The sequence below is a fragment of the Echinops telfairi genome, unplaced genomic scaffold (assembly GCF_000313985.2).
Source record: "Echinops telfairi isolate 266 unplaced genomic scaffold, ASM31398v2 ScPeMD7_7473;HRSCAF=8511, whole genome shotgun sequence".
In the NCBI taxonomy this organism is placed as follows: Eukaryota; Metazoa; Chordata; class Mammalia; order Afrosoricida; family Tenrecidae; genus Echinops; species Echinops telfairi.
In genome coordinates, this window is record NW_022111377.1 from 11,972,894 (window position 1) to 11,995,024 (window position 22,131).

A 22,131-nucleotide genomic window follows, 5' to 3' on the forward strand; every position below is an offset into this window, starting at 1 on the left:
ATTACCCCCAAAGCTATGTATTTAAATCTAAAAAATCATTTTATTGGGAGCATTTACAGATATTATAATAATCCATAATTCAATTAGATAAAGTACAATAGTTGCCACCATCATTTTCAAAACATTTTCTTTCTTCTTGACCTCTTTGATATCAGTTCACCTTTATCCCCTCCCTCCCCCACCAGGAACCTTTCTTATATTATGTTATTATTACTATTATTGTTATTGGCATATCTTACACTATCCACTGTACCCATTCACCTACAATTCCGTTATTCGTTCCCCTTGAGTGGGGTTATACAGTCATCATTGCTATCGATTCTCCCTCTCCTCCAACCTCTCTTCTCGTACCTTCAGGGAATCAGTACTCCCATTGTATTTCAATTTTTTACAAAATAACCTTATCACCTTCAAAGTACTCTCCATTACACTTATTACATTTGTAAAATCTGTGATTCCATTCTTGGAAACATTTTTCAAAATCATCTGTTTGGACGGCTGATAGCACCTCTTTCATTTTTTCCTTCACCTCTTCTACGTCATCACATCGCTGTCCTTTCATGTTCCTCCCTCTTCATTTACAGAAACAAAAAGAAGTCGCATGAAGTGAAGTCAGGTGAGTAAGGTGCATGGGGCAGGAGAGGCATGCTGTTTTTTGTCAAAAACTGGCAAACTAAGACAGCTGTGTGAGTAGGTGCATTGTTGTGGTGGCAAAACCAGTCCCCCATTTGCCACAAATCAGGTCTTTTTGGTCTCACACTGCTAATGCAATCTTTTCAGGACCTCTAACCATAAAGCTTAATTAACGGTCTGACCTGGTGGAATGAACTCCAAATGCACGACGAGTCGACATTTATCATCTGTGAGATGTCCAGAATGAGGTTTGTCTCACTTGTACACTTGAGTTTTTCCCACAGCACTGTCCTTGTAAGCTGTGGGCAACATCATAAGTTTCAGTGGCATTTTTTTCTGAACAAGAAACAAAATTTCACAGCTGCATGCTGTTATCTTCAATCAGCATCACAAACATAGAGGTTTGAGCAAAGTTGCTTTGACGAACAACTCACTCTGACCAGAGAGAGCCTTCCGAGGGATGCCACTGGGAGCACAGACTCCGAGTCAGTGGCTGGAAGCTCGCCCACTGGGAAAAAACAGTGTGCTACAAAAGCTCCGCTCAGCCCAGCATAGTTCTGGGTTTTTTTGGGTAGCCCCTCCCCACCCCCATATGTATCAGTGACACACATTATTCAAGTTGTACAACCCTGTTTTCACTGCTAACCACTATGAACATAAACTCACTGACCCTGATGCTATACTTCAACCCTTTGGGTTGCTGTTGTCAATTTGATCATACCATTTTTGAAAGAGCTCTATACCCACAGGAAACATTCTTTTCAAATGAAAGTGAACTACTGCGTGGTTTGAAAAGTACTTCAAAGGATAGCTCACTGTAAGGTTTAAAGATTTTATCAGGACAATAGTTTCAGACAGTTATTCAGCCTCAATGTTGCCAGGAAGTCTGTAGCCTAGGCATATTTGAAATTTGTCTCATATTTTATCCCAAGACCAGGAATTTCTGATAGAATCTTTATCAAACATTGGATCAAAACACTCAGCAATAGTACCTGAGCTATTTGGTCCCTTTATTGGTAAATTTTCTATCTCCGCTTTATGGTCATATTTCTGTAAATCCTTGAACATATTTACCATTTTTATAACATATTCTACATTTTTTTGTCTTAATCATATTTAATTTCTTGATCTGTTTCTGTGGACCAACTGTCTTCTCATTTTATTTCCTCTTGAGTGTGTTTGGTAAGTTTAACGTTCAGTGTTTATGGGTTGGGCTGCAATCTGCATGGTCGGCAGTTTAAAACCACTAGTCGCTCCAGAGGAGAAAGACTGGGATTTCTACTCCTGTGAACAGTTTTGGTCTTAGAAACCCATAGGAGGTGGCCATGAGTTAGCATTGACTTGATGGCAGTGAGTTTGTGTATTTTTTCAGCATTCCTTTTGTTGTAGGGGATAATGAGAGAAAGTTCAAATAGATTTTAAAGAGACCCTTTTAATAAGTTTCAAATAAAAAAAAGACAATGACACATGATTTAGTCACATGGCTACATCATTTAAAAAAACTGAACTCTAAAAAACAAAAAACAAAAAACTGAAATCACTGACATATAATTGATTCCAACTCATAGTAACCTTATAGGGGAGGGCAGAACTGCCCTGGTGGGTTTCTGGACTATAACTCTTTATGGGGGTAGAAAACCTTATCCTTCTCCTGAGGACCAGTTGGTAGTTTTGAACTGCTGACTTTGTGGTTAGCAGTCCATCTGGTAACAACGACACCATCAGGACTCCTTGGCATCCTAGAACATGTAAATAAAGGCAATCATCACAAATCATTTGTTTGGCAGGTCAAAACATAGGTGAAGGTGGTACCTGAAGTGGGAAAGGAGCTATGATTATAGTATATTACTATTGAAGGTAAGACAAGTTTACAGGATTGGTTCTGAGGCACCCTGACCATCTTGGCTGGGGCTAGACTTATAACCAGGTGACCCCAGTATCCCAATTTCCATCAAAGGCACATCAAGGAAGTCTCTGAGGGCAAGATTGCCACTGAAGCACCCAGGACTACCTGGGAAGTCATAGAAAGTGCACTCTGGCTGAGGGGAAAGTTTTCACATTGCAGGCCAATGGTCAGAAGAACTCAATGGCTGAATCTATGGATTTGGGCTCCCACTGTAAACCGTGGCCTCCCACAAGCCGAGTGCTCAGAATTTAACTTCAGTAAATACACTGAAGAGTTCCACACTTTGTTTTGCCCTTCAGTAGCTTGCTTGCTTGAGCTAGGTTTCTCCTGCTACCAAGACATCACCCCTTTAGGCTCTCCAAAAATTCTCAGTGTGTTCAATGTCTCTCCCCTCTGCTTTTGGAAACTTAACTCTTTCCCAGACTTTTAACCTCTTGGAATGTTTAAGGTTATCATTCCTTGGCAATACTCTATTTTTATGCAAATACACACCTGTGTTTGTAAACTTCTCCCACCACCCCAAATTCCTCTAAGATAAAAACAATTTGCTGTTAAAAAGTGTGTTTTAAAAAACATACATACATCCTTGGGAAAGGGGGCACTCAGTAAACAACTGTAGAAGGAATGTTATTTATGTAAAAATACAGCTCTCTCCCGGAAAGCCCATTACCTAGTCTAGTAAAGTTTACCCTACCTGAGATAAGCTTTTTGGTTTCCAGGGAGTGCCTGTGAAGATTTCTGGTGCTCTTTAGTGTCTGCAGAGCTTCTTCTCGTACTCTGTCCTCTAGATTCTAGCTCTGTGGCCTCCCCTAGACTACATAAAAGACACACACAAAAACTTCAATACAGTAAGACCTTTGGTTAATCGGGGGTTCCCCTTCTTGTGTTAGACCAGAAACTAACTGCAGGAAGAAGTCAGAGACAATGATATGGCTCCCTGAGCAACTTGGGATGAGTCTGATTTTGTCCATGATCTCATGTCTGAAGTCAATTGTTTCAGATATTTTGTCTAGTGTACGATTTGCTTATGTTAAATTTGGCTACAAAATGTTTACAGGAACAGCTCCTGTAAAAAGACTGGAAATACAAAGATCAACAATTTACAGAAAACTTGAACAAATATGAGTAAAAAGTTACAATATTGTAGTTTTAACAGATTCCTCAAATTCTGACACTTTCCTTCTATCGAGGTGGGCTCTATTTCTCCTACTCAAGTGAAGATTTTGTGACCACTTGTACATGACTGAAATGATATGGCCGTTTCCCCTACCAGACTTTTTAAGAATCCTGTTCCTTGGAATTCTCAATCTTAGTATTTGTTCAATAGCTGAGTGAAACCAAGCTGACATTGGGGAGGTCGTATATAGTTGTTCTGGCTCACCGCCCCAATGACTCAGCCAAATGCCAACAGCAATTGCCAGCCATGTGAGTGCAACCCCCAGCTGCTGAGTCAGACCAAACTCTGAGTCACCGCTGACGACACTGCGTGGAAGAGAAACAAGCTGTCCCTGCCGAGGCCTGACGATATTTCTGATTGGTCAGGAAAAGAAAGGGTGGTTTTTATATAGTAATAGAGACTTGGAACAAGTATATCATTAAATGCTATGGCAGATATGGCTAAAATATTTATTGTTTATTACTGGCCAGGTACTGAATGAGAAAGGCTTTTAGGATGTGATATTCAAGTGGAGATTTTGAGAAGACTAAGAAGTAAAATAAAAGAAGTGCAGGCAAGGTAGAAAGAGTTGCATATTTGAAGCCATGAGAAAATATGAGATGGGCTTTAAGAGGTACAGAGAATACAGTTCAAGAATTAGGGTTTGAAGGCAGACAGCTCTAAATATTTCCAATCATGTAATTGATTTTGTTCAAAGACTATCTTTTTCATCACCTGTACTGCAAAACGTTCTCACATCGTACTTTCAGCCCTATAAAATGGTACCTGGCACCCTTAGGAATGAATATTTAATGAATCGTATACACATTTTTTGGAGTGTTAGATTGGCTTATGTCTCTCTGACAATGTGTGTTGTGAATCTTAACCTCTATGGCTGTGGTTAAAATGGCAGGAAGTGAGTTGTCTTTTTTGTTAGTGAGGCAGAGACACTGTACAGTATTCAATATCTTCTGAGATATAGACGACATTAAACAAGCAACAAAGAAGAGTCAGGAAAAAAGATGTACAGTACTGCCAGGTACGGAAAGCCAGAAGAGACCAGGGCTCTCCTTCAGAGCTGATAGAAAGACTTCCTCGGGAGCCGGAACCTTGAGTCCAGACTTCTCTTGTTAGGTCTAGTCCATTCCAACTCATAGTGACCCGATGCACAACAGAATGAAACACCACCGGTCCTGTTCTGCTCTCACCAGTCCTTATGTTTGAGCCTCCTAAATTGTGAAGACGAAAAAAATGCTAATTAAAGCCATTAATTTGTGGCTAGGGTTTATGCTGAACTGCTAATCACAAGATCAGCATTCAAAACCGCCAGCCATTCACATCCTGGGAGAAAGATGAGGCTTTCTACTCCTGTAAAGAATTACCATGTCGGAATCCCTTGGGACAGTTCTATGCTGACTTAGAGGGTCTCTGTGAACAGAAACCAATTTGATGACAGTGAGTTTTTGACAGATTGCCTTGAAGAGAATATTAGTAGAATTATGCATTTCAAATGCAAAATGTTGGTGTTCCCTCAGGAGGTGAGAAGAGCTAAAAAGCAGGGGTCCACACAACTTTTTAAACAGGGAGCCAGTTCACTATCCCTCAGACCCGTTGGAAGGCCAGACTATAATTAAAAAAAAAACACTATGAACAAATTCCTATGCACACTGCACATATCTTATTTTGAAGTCAAAAACAAAACAGGGCAAAAACACCCGGCTGGCCGGTTAAGTGTCCTCAGCGGGCCACGTGTGGCCTGTGGGCCGTAGTTTGAGGACTCTTGCCTTAGAGACTACAGATAGCACCAGCAACAGAATATTGCTAGTAATATGGACATTAAATGTGCTTCTGGGGAGGCTTTAAGAAAATGAACATGTTATTCGACAACGGAGGAAAGGTGATACTTTTTTGCAGCGGCACATCACTTGTTTGAATTTTATTCAAATATTAAGTGGAAGGTACAACTTGGAAGTGATAAAATTAAGTATTTGACTCAGGATTTTTCTAAGCAATATCTTAAAAAGGGCCTCATTGGCTTCATTTTGCCATGTATAGAAAAGAGATGGATTTAAGAATGAACTGCAAAATGAAAAGATGACTTCGAGATCTGGAAAATTCTGTTATATAAATTAAGGAGATGAGTCCAGTGGTGTCACAAAGGGGATATGTACAGGGGGTTCTGGACTGCAGCTCCTGACACTGTCAGAGGAACTGACACCAAGATGACACCAGGGTCTATGGCGGCAGGTGGGCTATCACAGGGGAAGGAGTGACGAAGGCAGTGGTATCACTAGAGATGGTGGCCCCTGGCACCCAGTGTGCTAACCCATCAATTCGCCCTGCTCCCCATACCAGGTAGGGTGCTTGTGGGGGGTTTTCTGTGGTTGCCCACTTTTGGGGTGAACAGGAGAGCCTCAGCCTTGGCTGACATGAAAGTAACGAAGGAATCAGACTAGAAGTGGGGCCACACAGGGCAGTGCTTAGTCTTGTGCAGGGGTAAGGGAGAAGCAGTTCCCCTGCCCACTTGAAGGGGTCTGCAACGAAGTGAACTATTTAATTTGGCTCTTCTAGCACAGCCTTAAGGTGCCATGGTGGTGTAGTGGTTATACACTGGGCTGTAATCTGCAAGGTCAGCAGTTAAAACCACCAGCTGCTGTGTGGGAGAAAGACAGGGTTTTCTTCTCTGTAAAGATTTAGTCTCAGAAACTCACAGGGACAGTTCTACCCTGGCCAATAGGGTCACTATGAGTCAGCATTGACTCAATGGTGGTGAATTTGGTTTGGGAGAAGTCTTTGGTACTCCTACCAAATGACCTTCATTTTTCTAATGGGTTTGAGTAAAGAGATTGATGGAGATAATGACTGGGGCTATATGCTTCAGTTGTGATTATTAACAGGGTTAATTATGATTGCCATTCTTCTGGGTATAAAATGAGCCATTTCAGAAGCTGTTTGCTAACCCATGGAGGTGCAGCTGAGTGCCCTTGTGTTGAATCTTATAGCAGAGTGGCATGCCCTTTGGGCATTTATTGGCAACCCTAAAAGAGCTCTGTAATATTGCACAAGTAGAACAGAGGCCAATGGGCTGTGTGCCTAATCGAGGCAAACCCTAGAGAGAGACCTGCCTATGGACATAGCTGAAAAGAGGTTGTCCTGCCTACATAATTGTATCTTGAGCATTTCTCATTTGAGTTGTAAACTGTTAACTACTCTAACAAAGCGTACAATTGTGAGCAACATCTGTGAATTCTATGTAGCCATTACAATGAAAGAAAGTAAGGATGGAACAAGTACAGTCATGGGGGAAATGTTCGGTGTCAGAATAGAGTTAAAGACAGAGTGTAGAGGCACATCTGTTCTTTGCCTGTGGTAATCACACTTGGAAGCCCAAGGCGATATATGGAGATAAGGCCCACACACTGTTTCCTTAGACTGACACCATGAGTTGCCCTGACTAGGTGTCATGAACTCCAGTGGTATCTCTGCTGTTGTCCGAGAATTTACACCAAGGACGTGGCTACAGAATCTCATGATAGAAATTAAGTCTGATTGATTGATGGAACTAATCAACGACCACAGAAGTGTAGTTGAACTGGGGAGACAGATAAATAATTGTTTCTTGAAATTCTACATGCTTGTTTAGTTTGATAGGCATGGTTCTGTTTCTGTTTAAGAGGGTTATTGAAAGTTTCACCCTCTCATTAATCCCCATTGTTGGTACAGTGTCCAGTCACTTTGTTTAATCTGCACAAGTCAAAGCAGGCTTATGCATGCATAATTTCTTTTTCTCCACAGTGCTTTAAATTCTATAGCACTGGCTAAATTAATGACACTATCAATAGAATCCCCTTATGCTACATGGGAAAGATTTAAGTTCTCTATCATAAAGTGATGATGCCTTTACTGTGAACCAAAGCCCTACATACGAATGCAGGGCTTGCCACCTCCAACCTAAGAATTGATACATACTTGACACCCTCATGAAGAGATCACTGAAATTACGGCAGTATCGCAAAGTGTGAAGAAACCAGATGGTGCCTGGCTATCAGCAAGAATAATATCTGGGGTCTTAAAGGCTTGTCTTCAAACAAGCAGCCATCTAAGTGAGGTATCAACTAAGTCCACACTGAAGAAGCACACCAGGTTGTGTGATCCAAGGATTGTAAATACTCAAATCAAACTCTGAAGGAGGGGATAGTATCAGAGTTTAATTCTGAAAACCTGATTTGCAGAAGGCTATGGATGACAGCCGAAGTCCAACATCCATGGATTAAACCTTTGGTGAATCCCCCCTGACTATATAATCCATGGGTCTGCATAGCACTGTTATCAGAGTATTGTAAAGTTGAGTATGGAAGATGTAGTTAGGTTTAAATGTAATATGTTATTGCTTGACTTCCCTTTTGACCCATTTTAAAGTTGTTTCCGTTTTTAATATCTTGTTTTTGTTTTGCTTTGTCCTTGTTGGTTGGTTGAATTTTATGAGTTTTTGCATATGAAATGCAGGACAGGCAAATCTTTAGAGACAGTAACTGGATTAATAATTACCTAGGGGCATGGCAGAGGAGGTTGGGGGGTTGAGAATGGGATGCTCACAATGAGTAAGAGAAGAAAATGTTTTGAAACGGATTGTGATTGCACCACTCTGAATATGATTGAACGATTAAATTGTATGATATGAATTATATGCCAATAAAACTAATTAAAAAAAAAAGGAAATTCTACATGCTTTTGGAATTCTTAAATAGGTTTTTCCTGAAGTTTATTTCTATATTGATACCTTTATTAGTCATCTTTTCATTTTGCAGTTCATTCTTAAGTCCATCTCCCTTCATTACGGCATTTTCAAAATTAAACTAAAATGAAAGGGATTTAAATCCTTACACGTTAAAATTTTTTAGAATACATATATTATAAAATATCTTAATGTGAAATTGATATATTCTTTGTTTTCAAAATGACTGCACTCTGTAAAGTGAAACTCCTGCAGACAGTATTTTGAAGAAATAATAGACATTTCACCTCAGTTATACTCATTTAATTTTTACATTTGGCTTTTATATTTTACCTAATAAAAGAAAAACCTTAAAAAAGTAGAAGTGGAATTTTTGACATTAGCTCAGGAAAAATGGCTAATTATGTCAAGACTAATGTTTTATTTCTTGACTATTTTCAAGGCTCACATGTGGATTATGAAGTCTTAAACAGTTTGATCACTAACCTGTTGCTGGTGACAGAATAAATTGTCTGGTTACTGGAGCCTAATGCAAGACTAAAATGTATTTTCATAAATATCTGGCTATGATACTGGACAATTATGATGATGTGTCCCAGACACTGTTCAGAAACTTGAGATAAGAAGTCACCTGATTTATTCAGCCAAGTTATTAATCACAAGCAGGTTTTGGAGAGAAGGCCCTGCTTAAAATACCTAGTAGTACACAAATTAAAAACTATACTTGTCATAATGAATTCCGAGAAGGCTTCAAAAGGTCATGGAAAAATGCCATTATTCCATGACCTTAAGAAGCCCCTTTGTACCATCAATGCTTTGGTACAGCACTGTTCTCTCAAAAATTCAACGTGGTGGTACTAATGGTACAGTATTTTGTACATGATTTTTAACATTTTCCTGCTTTGGATAGAAGCCATTATTATATTTTTTGGAAAATAAACAAAACATAAAAATTTAAAAATCACTCAGAATATTAATACTCAGGTAACCATGTCAGTATGTATTCTTTTTTGTGTGTTTTGTTTTAATTGTTTTATTAGGGGGCATGTATTCTTTCAGATTAAAAAAGACTTGTTAGTTGTTTAAGGTATCCTAAATTTCTATATATTATCACCTTTAATGGCTATAGTTTTTTTTATATCATGTGTACTAGAATTTATATTGTGTGTATTCAAGTTGATTGTGATTCATAGCAACCCTGTCAGAGAAAAAAATGTCCCACAAGGTTTCCTAGTCTGAATTCTTTATTATTAACGGATCATTTTATTGGGGGATCTTAAAGCTCTTATAACAATCCATACATCAATTGTATCAAGCATATCTGTACATATGTTGCCATCATTATTTTCTAAACATTTACTTTCTATTGAGCCTTTGGTATCAGCTCCTCTTTTTTCCTTCCTTACCCCTCCCTCCCCCACAGTGACCCATTGATAAATTATAAATCAAGAAGGGCTTTGGGAGTTTTTAATCCATTTGAATAATAATTCCATTGTTATCACTATTTTTTAAGCACCAAGATGTGAAGTAATTTGTCTGATTATTGTTGATTAGTGTTGGACATTTAATCAGATTACAATGCTGTGATATTACACCCACTTTTCACTTATTGATTTGGTTAGATTCCAAGGAATAGGTCGATTACGCGAAAAGGAAAGTTGACCATTCCATTACGATAACTAAGAATCATGGCCCAGACAAGCGGACACCTAGCTTGCAGCATCACAATTGGCATTACTCATTCCTGGCCACCTGGGCATCTGTTATTGACATACAGATATTGTTAATGTTAACTACTATCATTTGAAATGTTAAATAACAAGAGAGTTGATATATGCATAAATAATATTGTCATAAATATGTTCATAATTTAAAATTACCTTTGGGAAAAATTCCACCAAGTGGGATTGCTGGGTTCAAAATTACATTTTTTTAAATTCCCAAACATTTCCTATGGGAATTTTATATTTATACCTCAATCAACAATAGGTACCTATATGACTTATTACATTTTGAAGAGCAAAAAAGAAAAAATGCAATAGTTAACGACTGTATAACTATCTGCTTTAGTCACACATTTTCTGTATTTAGAAGTACAAATTCATTTTAATGGATTTTTTAAAATTAGCTTTCATCACCAGTGGCTGTGGAGTTGACTACTCCTGACAACTCCAAACCTGTCAGAGTAGAACTGTGTTCCATAGAGGGTTCTAATGCTAACGTTTGGGGAGTAGGCTGCCTAGTCCTTCTTCCTAGGCACCGCAGGGTGGACTCAAGCCTCCAACCTTTGGGTTCCCAGCAGAGAGAGCGCTAACTAGCTATTTGTACCACTCAGCGGCTCCGCTCTTTTTATGCCAAGATACCAATTCTGTTGTGGACGTGTTAAAAATACTTATTTTACATGTCATATTTGGAAGTATCATTTGGGTATAGTTTATGTCATCTCAGTTCACATGCAAGATGCTCTTTGTACATCTTGTTCCAACTGGAGTACAAACCATCTACGAAATACGCTTTAAAATTTTCCACATAAAAGCATTTTAATGAAGTCAACCTGTAAGTAAAATTGTTAATTATTCCAATGGCTAGGAACCTCTAATTCTATTTTTCAGGTTTCCTTTTTGCTCAGTTTTGGGGCAATGTACAAATTGTTGAGTAGCATCTCCTTTTTCTAAAATTCCCCCCTCCTGAATGATGCGTCGCTAGGTGCGAACGCCCTCCTAGCAGCTTTCCTACGCGCCCGTGGGGCGGCCAGGGACTCTTCCGAAGGAGTCCCCCGCTCGGCACTCCCGTCCTAAGGATTCCGAGCAATCCATTCAACTCACGTGACTTCATCCACACCAGTTGCCCGTCACCTTAGGTAGCGAACCGAACCCACAGCCTTTTCACCTAGAACTGAAGGGGTTTCCCATCCCTCTCCATAGGGACTACAAGGTTGGGAAAACGGACAGCGAAGCAGGAGAAAGACGTGCTAGACCATTCCTCCTCCTCTCTCTGCAGCCTCTGAATCACTTCTGGGAGCTTTAGCTGGCTTCAGCACGCCTGAAGGACCCCACTCTCCAGGGAATCCTAGCTGAAGAAGAAGCAAAACACACAGGCATTTTAAATCTCTCATTTGCAAGCGTGACTCATGAAAAAGGGACTCGGGTGGAGGGGCCGCTTTGGCGCGGCTTGTTTCGGCGGGGCAGGCTCCGGGCAGGCAGCGCTGCGGCCACCTGGATTCCCGGCATGCTCCGCGCGCCGGGCTTTTCATCTCCTTCGCTGTTGCCGCCGCTGCCGCGGTTGCTGAGGGAGTCTGAGGCTTGGTACTGTGGCGGACCCTGCAGAGTCTGCCTTTGCTACTGTTTTTGCCTGAAGCGTCTTCCTTCCTCCTTCGCACCCTGACTCCCGAAGTGTCTAGGGGGAGTCCCCGTGGACACCTCTGCCAGCAGTGGAGATGCCTCTCTTTGCCACCAATCCCTTCGATCAGGATGTTGGTAAGTGCTTTTGCCGCTCCCTGCCCGTCCACCCCTAAACCGAGTTGCACTCTGCCCGCTCCCTGCTTAGACTGTGGACCCCGGGGTTCCTTTTGCTCAAGATCCCTGGTCCTTGGGGTTTGGGCATGCAACGCATCCTTCTGGGGACAAAGACAGCGAAATAGGCCTTGGGCGAGGACAGGGTATCGAAAGAACTGCTTCAGGAGCTTGTGCTAATAGCCCGGGAGGAACAGCTGGTATAGTATCTGATGTTGGACAGTGCTTCTTGAAGAACTGACTAGAGTAGGATTATAGCCCTGTAATATAGTGTCTACCTGGACAGGTAATAGACACCAGGGTCTAGAAGAAATGCTTTACATAAGCTTCCTTAGACCGTTAAAAATCCCATTTTTTAACTGTCTACAGGAGGGAGCTTCTGCTTAAGGGTGGCATCTCAGAAAATGTTGTGGGAGACGAAGATGAAATTTTTGGCAGTCGACAAGCCTGTGTCAAGTACCTGACCCATTTCGGTGCCTTTTAAAGCCCTGGCCTTTAAGGTTTGAAGAAGACCTTGGATCTCGAAAGGAGTTTGAGATGCTCAATTTTTGTTGTTTCCCGAATGATTGGTATTAGGTTGGATCATACCAATTCAATGGGCTAGCTTTTGCTTTTAGTTTTCGGCTCGAGGGAAATAATTAGGGGTTTCTGAGTATCCTGGCAGGGAATCTTGGGATGGTTTGAATGTACTTAGGGCCTACAGAGGCAAAGGAGTGTGGACTTGTGTCAAATGATATGGCATAGGCAGACTTTGATAATCACACCAGGACAGAAATAAAACTTCATGGAATTAGCGTTATATCTATCTAATCTATCTATCTATCTATCTATCATCTATCTATCTATCTATCTATCTATCTATATATCCATCTATGGCGTTAAAGGGGAGAGGGGACCCCACAAATCATCACAGGTCTGGTAGGTGCAATTGCACAGCGATAATAAGTAAAGATTACAGTAAAGTCATAGAGAGCATGAGAGTTAAAAGATGGAGTCAAGTAATGGAGTCAGACACAATTCATGGTAGCATTGCTCACCTCAGCCCCGCTTGGTGGTCCGCGTGGAGGGAGTCAGCATAACTTTAATGCTTCACAAGCTTCTCCCCTCCCTGGGGACCTGCAAGCCCCCTAATTACAGGCGAAGACATACGTCACAGGAAGGGGTTGTACAGTAGGCATACACATTGTAAGAAGGGGATCTATGATAGGCATAAGCGTAACAGGAAGGGGATGAGCTAGGCGTGTGCCCATAGGAATGGGAAGGTCTAGGGGTATATATGTGATAAGATGGGTGGACCCTAGATTCATGATGGCAGCCTAACCTTGGTCATCCTTGGGTGGGTTTGACCTCTCTGGTGTCTCCTACAAGGAAACTGACAACTACTATCCTTATCAGAAGGGAGTGGGCCCTACTTGTTGTGGGATAAACAGTGGTGTTTACTTGTTCCAGATGTCTGATAGCTCTTAAGGAGAATGACCCCTACTCTACTCCTGATGGCCTCCAAGTGTATAGTCATTCTCAAGCTAAGTCTGGCATATATTTGGGGGAGACAACTTGGGAGAAGTCCTTGTTTCCCACATCTATCTATCTATCTATCTATCTATCTATCTATCTATCTATCTATCTATCTATCTATCTATCTATATCTATCTATGACAGGTGTTCTCTCAACACTTTGTTACAGCCATGTCTCAAGCTTGTGAGTTTGGCTTTTGACTGGAAAAGAGTTCAATCTTCACTTTACCAAAGTTACTTAAGCTTTTTGAGCCTTGATGTCTTTCATCTTAGTATTGGCGCAAAAGCACAGGATTCTGTTTTGTGATTGAATGACATCATGGGTAGTGGCCTACTACAGTGGTGCTTTACTATCATTGCAATTGCTAATTGTTAACCCCACCTGAACCCACTGCCATCGCCCATTCCTATTCATAGCAACCTATGTAGGATTTCTGAGGCTGTGAATCTTTACCAAAGCTCATCTTTCTCCTGAGGAGTGGCTGGTGACTTTAAACTATTGATCTTACAGTTAGCAGCCTAACAACACTACCCTGGTGGCAGTGAATTTGATTCTTTGATTTGGATTTGTGTTATTTATGGGACATGGTACTCAGAGATAAGAGGTACAATGATGAACAGGGCAGTTATTGCTCTGAGCAGTCTTACCGTTTACTACCTTAATCTCTAGGGCAAATACCTCAGCATACTAACTTCTTAATACCTGTGTTATCTGGCTGTAGCATCTCTATCCAGTTTTCATAACCCGGTATGAGCCCTGGTAGCAGAGTTGACTTTGCAGAGGGCTACTAACTACACAGGTAAGCAGTTTGGACCCCTGAGCCACCCTGAGGGAAAAAGATGAAGATCTGTAGCCTCAAGATCTCTAAGCATCAGTTCTACTCAGTTTGTGGCATTGCCCCGAATAGGAATCCAACTAGATGGCAGTGAGTTGAATTGGATTGTTGAGTTATGATCCTTTTTGTCCTACTTCTTTTGCCCCTCCTTTTTAAAAGACAATTTTTGGTGACAATATTACGAAACCAAACACACAACTATTCAGTTTCTACATGTGCAGTCACCATTCTCACTCTCTCTACCGATATTGTGATATCACCATTGGTTTAGATTCTCTGCTCCTTGCAGTTCTAATCTCTGTTTCAGATTGTTCAGTTTGAACTCATATTGATTAAGAGGACAGTTCTCAAAGCAAGTATTCCTCACTGAAAGGTGAAGCTATCTGCTCCCAAAGAGATTTACAGCTGCAGAAATGGGGTAGCTATGCGTTGGAATAGACTGGGTGGCTGCTTTTGTTTGGTTGGTTGTTTTGTTTAGCAGTAGGATAATTATGGGTCAAGGTGTAAAGATTCCAGGCATTAGATTCAGGATCCCCCGAAGAACAAAAAAAAAGTATGTTTTTTTTATGTGGGTTACTGATATGCTTTAGACTTTTAACCACACGGTCAGCAGATAAAGTTGAGCTCTTCTGCTCCCCGCCCTCTCCCCCCAACATTTCCATTGGATTGGGATACTTAATATTAAATCCTTTCTCTACCCATATCACCCAGTTTAAATACAGTCTTCTTGTCTTTGAATTTGCTTCTATAACCTTTTGTACATATCCTCGTGTTTTAAGGCCAACTCAGAATCCAACTTGTTATACTTGAATCATTTCCTGATTATGCTAACTTAGGGTTTCTCAACAGCAGCACTATAGACATTTTGGATCAGTTGCCCAACCTTTTAAGTATGTTTAATAGCATTCCTGATACTACCACTAGATACTAGTGGCACCTGTCTTACCTGTGATCATGGGGGAAGAAAAGATCTGACATAGCTACATGTCTTAAGGGGGGAAGGAGAGATGGGAAGGGACAGAGTAATTCCTACTTGAGAACCACTGTTCAGCCCACTATAATTTTCACTCCTTTCCAAGTTCCTGAAATACTTTTTTGTCTTTATTATTTAGCATTAACGACAGTTACAGTATATCTTAAGAAGCTCTGGTGGTGCTGCTGGGTAAGCATTTGACCGCACACCTCAAGACCAACCCTTTCAAATCTACCCGCAACTCTCTGGGAGAAAGAGGAGGCAATCTGCTTTCCCATAAAGATTGACAATCTTAGAAACCCTGAATTGTGTCGCTATGAGTCAGCATGGAGTAAGCAGCAGTGGGTTTGACTTGGGATCTGTGCTATCTTAGTCATTTTAGAATTGCCACATACTGTGTCTAATAAATGTTTGTTGTACTGAAAATATTTCAGCGATACCTCCTAGTTAGTAAGTGCCCTGAGTATATATAATAGGGCCATTGTTTTGTTCTAGAGGAAGTTGCTTTATAAAGTTAGGTTTAGTACTTGGATTCTTGCATGATCCATATATTGAAATATAGAAGGATAGTCTAAGAAGACCCTTTAGAGACTAAACCCACCGACAGAGACAAATATGTTAAACTTACTGCTAGTATAGTATATAGAAAGCCCTATTTAATGTTTCTTCACACTTCTCCACCAATATGCCATGTAAGCAACTAGCTCAATGTGATGGAATTAACGTTTGTATACAGTCGCACTTTTTCCAAATCTTCTGCTTTATTCCATGCACTGAAACGGAATCAGAAATCCACTAACTGACTTAGACAGAGAAGAGAGTATGGTGATTGCTTTTTTCATTAAAGAAATGCCTAACCCTGTGATTAGAATGACAGTTCCATGAGGATCAGGATTTTTGTTGAATTATTCATCAGCATATGTCCAGCTTCTAGATAGTGCCCGACATTAGTAAACATTCGTTAGTATTTACTGAATAAATGAATCTTTTTTGAACATCATTTCTTGCGTTTACTCAACTTTTGATTTCTAAGCATATATCACTACAACAAGCTTTTATTTAAACTTTCTGGTGATTTCCTTCTTGAGTGCTTAGCCTTCCTTTTTTGGTATAGTTGCGTACATCAAGGGGCCTTGGTGATTCAGTGGGTTGAGCATTGGACTGCTAGTTGGAGATTTGGCAGTGCAGACCCACTAGCCATTCCTCAGGCTACAGTTAAGGCAGTTTGCTCTGGAGCAGAGTTCAGCTCTCTCATGTAGGAATCCTATGATTTGGAATGGACTCATTGGCCCCTGGTTTAGTGGATGTTTTCTTTACTTCCAGGACACCAAACTTCTGAAGGTTTTCTGCTTCGTTCCTTTTAATTTTTCTTGCTCTGGAGATCAGTTCTGGAATGTATTCACTTTTGATGTGTTTTTCCTTTGGCATCTTAGGAGACAACTTTGTTTAGTTTGAAGAATTTAAGACTCTGGGGCGCACTGCATGGATTCAAATTCTGGGTTTGCTGCTTACCAACAGTATGACTTTGGGCTAGTGGCTTAATACTCTCGAAACCAAACCAAACCTATTGCTTTTGAGTTGGTTTAGACTCATACGGAGCCTGTAGGAAAGGGTAGACTGTCCCACAGGGTTCCCAAGGCTGTAGTATTTACAGAGGCATACTGCCATACCTTCTCCCACAAAACAGCTGAGTGCTTAACCAGTGGGCTTCCAGGGCCCCTTCCATGGAACATAGGGATACTAATAGTTTGGGAATATGAGGTAAGAGTTCTTATAAAGTTTTTAGGAGAGTTAAGTGCGTTAACTTTTGTAACACACTTAGGCTTTCTATGCTTTTTATTTATAAGAAAGCATTTTAAAAATATCTCTATTAAATACTATAAATATTGACCCTTAAATTTATATTCTTGCCTCAACTTACTACCTGAGCTCCAGATTTAGAGATCTATTCAGCATTTCCACTTATCTGTTTGATAGGGGTCTAAAAAGACATGTTAAGAATTATATTTTTTTCTTATTAGTATTTCTTGACATTCAAATCTAATGTTTAGGCATCATCTTGATTCTTCTCTTTCTCTCATATGGACTTACTCTTTAAAGCTTTGGGTTCTTTTTTTTTAATTTGAGGGGTTTCAAGAAACTTGTGAAAAATGGAATTGAAGGGTAAAAATTAAAATATAAACTTTATCAATATAAATTCCACCAAGGTCAAAACACTTTTGTAAGCAATGATCTCAGAAGTTTAGTCAATTCCTAAAAAAAATAAGGATACTGGGACTTTAACCATGTCAATAGTCTTTTTATTTACTGAAGAAAAATGGGTATGCTTCCAAGGTTTATTTAAGATTAGTGAGATGTACTCAATTAATATGAACCCTCTAGCCATAATCCTTTTTGTAATGTATCACAGATTCTAGCCTGTATTCCTGTAATTATAATCCCATTATGGAGGGAATTTTTCGATAGGCTAGTGGACAGGATTAAGGTGGATTGTATTTGAGTCTTTACCTTACTAGATGGTATGCACCACTCTTTTCGCCTTGGGATTACAGTCTGCTGAAAGAGAAAAACACACCTCTATATAAGAGAGTTATCCTCAGAAGCAGAGAGAAAAATCCCAGGATCATTAAGGAAAAAAGCTACTAGTTGAGCATGTTTGAGAATCCTTCCTGCTTGAACTGCTGGCTGAGGCACTGAGACCATAGGCTGCAGTTAGGTACCATGAGACAGTAGAGGAGCAATACCAAGGCTGTGAGACGGTTAGGCAGAGCAGTGGGTGGGCTTCTTGGCCCATGGAGAGCAAAGGCTGAGAGACCACATGACTGAGAGGCTGAGACCAGAGAGAGAGACTTGGCTGCTGGAGACCCATGATTGTGTGCTTACTACTTTCTGATCTTGTGGTAACTTGTCATCTTCTCTAATAAAACCTCAAACCAAATTCCCTGCCATTGAGTCAATGCTGACTCATAGTGACCCCCACTCTGTGGTTTCCCAAAACTTTAACTGCTTACAGGAGTAGATAGCCCAGTCTTTCTCCTCTGGAACTGCTGGTGGTTTCGAACTGCCGACTAGATTGTAGCCCAATACATAACCACTACATCATCAGGCCTCCTATTAAACCCCATAATTGTGAATTTGGTCTGAGTTTTCTGTGACCATTGCAATGGATTATATACTCGACTATAAGCTGACCCGAGTATCAGCCGAGTATAATTTTACCACAGAACCTGCATAAAAATGTGCTGAAAAACTCGGCTTGTACACGAGTATATACGGTATCAAACCCAGCAGAAAAGTAGAGTGCTTTGGAAGGAATAATTGGTGTCAGAATAGGGTAAAAGGAAAGAAGGTAGAAGCATGTCTGACCTCTGCCTTGTGGCAGTTGGCCTTGGGTTTGTTTGGCATTGGAATCTGCTTCTCCCTTGTTTATCCAGAGGAGGTCAGATATGGCCTTAGTGCTTTTTTGGCAGTCAGGACACTCAAAAGTCTCAACTCCCACAGCCACTGAGCTGATTCTGACTCATAGGTGAGAAAGAGCCAGATCAGGACTGTAAAATGCATGCCCAGTGTTCTTCCATTCAGACTTACAAAGCCGCCCTTATTTGATGAGAGGACTGGACACAACGCTGTCTTGGTGGAGAAGGACTCTGATGAAGCTTTCCTAGGCATTTTTTGGCTAACGCTTTGACTTTCTCAAAACGCTTTCATAAAAGCAGTTTTTATTATTTTGTGGCCCTTGAAAAAGTAAACAAGCAAAAAACCGCGTGCACCTCAAAAAATACTTCCACGATCTTGCCTCTTGAATGTTCTGCTTTTGCTTTGATTGGACCAATTCCACATCTTGGGAGCCATTGCTTTGATGGTTCTTTGTCTTCAGGATCCTACTACAAAGCCACATTTCAACCCCTTTTATGGTTCTTAAAAGAAATGCTTCAAAGTCTTTATCCCACTTATTTGAAATTTCCATTAAAATCACTACTCTTGTCCGCAGATGCTTTGGGTCAACAATTTTGGCTCTAGTCAAGTGGAAAGTTTGATCATGTTCAATTTTTCTGTCATAATTGGGCAACTAGTTGAGGTGTTGGCTGTTGTTTTTGCTGTTAATCGTTGGTCTTCTTCAAGTAGGGCGCAGACAAGATTAATTTTTTCCCAAACAAATAACCCTCTGAGAAAGCGGGCAAAGGACCTGAATAGACAATTCACAAAGGACAACACCCGAATGACTAACAGACATGAGGAAATGCTCTTGTTCACTAGCCATTCGGGAAATGCAAGTCAAAACAACTATGAGATACCATCTAACACAGATAACTGTAGCCCAATTTGAAGAAACAGAACAAGTGCTGGAGATTGGAACTCTTATACACTGCTGGTGGACTTGTAAATACATACAACCACTGTGGAAAAGTGATAGGGAAATTCCTAAAACAGCTGGCAGTAGAAATACCATATGATCCGGCAGTAAAATTACCGGGTATATGCCCAAAGAAGTGGACAGTTCATGAACAGCCTTATGTTCTTCCCTGTTCATTGAAGCACAGTTCGCAATAGCAAGAAGTTGAAAACAGCCTAAATCCCTATCAATAGAAGAAGGTGTAAAAAAAACTTTGGCATATAAATACTTCTCATCTCTCAAAAACAGCAATGAAACCATGAAAAACCTCCTGCTATGGAGGGACCTGGAAGACATTGTGCTGAGTGAAGTTGCTCAATCACAAAAGGACAAATACTGTCCCCATTGCAGTAGAGACAAGCGACAGGGTGGGTGCAAGTTCAGGCTTGCTGGTTAGGGTGGCTAGACAGCCTGGTAGAGAGCCTGACTGCTGCCAATGAACCATGCACCATCCTCTCTAGGGGTGTATTTTAATGGCCAATTTGACGGAGGCTCTTCACATCAGCTGTGATCAAATTGTCAAGGAATGGGGAGTGGCTGTTGACTGTTTAATGGCTGCCATGCAGAGTTACAACAAGGTCCCCTTGGACAAGCACACACTCCTATCAGAGGGATGAGGGATACTGATGGGAAGGTCAAGTCAGGAGAAGGGAAAGGGACCAGAGAGGCCTGGGAGAAGACAGGTGCATGTTTGTAGGCAGAAAGGGAGAACCAACTTCCAAATAGGGGGAAGGGGACAATGACTAGCAATATTTTTAAGACCCCTAAGTGGGGAGTATGTCCGGTAATGCACACATAACAAGCCATCCTGGCCTGAGGTTCTGCACACTCCCTGTGGACTCAGGTCTTCAAGACATGCACCACCTCCAAAGGCCATACCAGAGGGATTTGATGTGGAAACTCCACTGGGTGAACTGTTCTTCAACTCTAAGTCACCTGCAACCAGAGGACTGAAGACTGAACATTCTTGGTGTTTGAAGAACCAGAAGACAGCTATACTAAGAGTACTGGGTTGTCGGTAGGCAGATAAACATTGACTTAGTACATCAAAGCCTTTCTTGCTCTATTAAGATATATATTATTCTGAGGGACCTGTGATTGACCTTGTCAGTGAATATTACTGTAAATTTTGACTGACAACCAACTCCCATTGTTTGTATAAATACCATCCAGCTATGTAAGAATTTAATCTGTACAAGTGAATTATTCAGGTATTGCGATATGTAGTTAGCCTACACTAGTCCAATAGCCCTCTCTCAACAGGATTTAAAAAATAAAATTAGTACCAGGGGCTTGTCAATGATAATAATTCATAGAGTGTCCTTATGGTCCAAGGAGATGATGAATAAGATTCTTTACTATAAATTAACAAGGAGGTTAAATGACATAGTTTTTTTAACATTTACAAGATTAAAAAAACAGGTCCAGGAAGGGATTGGTGGCTTACATTAAACCCTAGCTCCAATTTTTTTTCCTAATTTATTCGTTGCCCTCATCATTCTCAATACATTTGCCCTCCACTTACGCACCTGGCATCAGCTCCTCATTTTCCTCCTCCCTCTCAGTTCCCCCCTCCCTCATGAACCCTGGATAATTTATATGTTATTATTTTGTCATATCTTGTACTGTCTGACGTCTCCCTTCACCCACTTTTATGTTGTCCGTCCCTCAGGGAGGAGGTTATATGTAGATCCTTGTATTTGGTTCCCCCTTTCCACCCCATCCTCCCTCCATGCTCGCAGTATCGCCACTCTGACCACTGGTCCTGAAGGGATCATCTGCCCTGGAATCCCTGTGTTTCCAGTTCCTATCTGTACCAGTGTACATCCTCTGGTCTAGCCAGATTTGTAAGGTAGAACTGGGATCATGATAGTGGGTGGGGAGGAAGCATTTAGGAACTACAGGAAAGTTGTATGTTTCATCATTGCTGTACTGCACCCTGACTGGCTCATCTCCTCCCTGCAACCCTTCCGTAAGGGGATGTACAGTTGCCTACAGATGGACTTTTGAGCTATACTCTGCACTCCCCCTTATATGATTTTTTGTTCTGATGATGCCTGATACCTGATCCCTTGGACATCTTGTGATTGGACAGACTGGTGTGCTTCTTCCATGTGGGCTTTATTGCTTCTCAGCTTGATGGCCGCTTGTTTACTGTGAGGAACAGTAGGATTTCTCTTAAGTTGTCTCCCCCAAATATGTACCAGACTTAGCTGCTTAAGAGTGACTGTACAATAGGTGATCAGCGAAAGTAGGTCAGAGGTTATTCTTAACAACAGCCATCTATAGTGACTAGACTATTAGTCTGACTCACCCTAAATAAGACCCACTCCCTTCTGATAAGGACAGTGGTGGTCTGTTTACTTGCAGGAGATACCAGAGAGGGCAAACCCGCCCAAGGATGACCAAGGTTAGGTAGCCATTATCAGCTGTCTAGATCAAGCAGACACCACTGTTTATCCCACAACAAAT

The 22,131-nt window shown here is 40.9% G+C and overlaps 1 protein-coding gene and 1 long non-coding RNA gene across 3 annotated transcripts in view; one reads left to right on the top strand and one right to left on the bottom strand.

Annotated features, from left to right (window-relative positions):
- The window catches only part of LOC123521173, a 14,194-nt gene extending 2,789 nt beyond the window's left edge, over window positions 1-11,405 (bottom strand). The window contains exons 1-4 of one of the 2 annotated variants that reach the window (XR_006679641.1): window positions 11,320-11,405; window positions 3,234-4,924; window positions 816-932; window positions 533-572 (exon numbers count right to left, since the gene is read on the bottom strand). This is a non-coding gene — a long non-coding RNA (uncharacterized LOC123521173). Of the gene's footprint in view, window positions 1-532; window positions 573-815; window positions 933-3,233; window positions 4,925-11,319 lie in introns of those variants that run through there. The other variant, XR_006679642.1, reaches the window with a different exon arrangement.
- A 306-nt stretch (window positions 11,406-11,711) lies between these two features.
- STAM (signal transducing adaptor molecule) overlaps window positions 11,712-22,131 on the top strand; it is a 70,224-nt gene continuing 59,804 nt past the window's right edge. Inside the window, exon 1 of the mRNA XM_004716007.3 lies at window positions 11,712-11,906. Within this exon, the coding sequence (XP_004716064.1) occupies window positions 11,867-11,906 (40 nt within the window). The 5' untranslated portion in view covers window positions 11,712-11,866. The remainder of the gene's footprint in view (window positions 11,907-22,131) is intronic.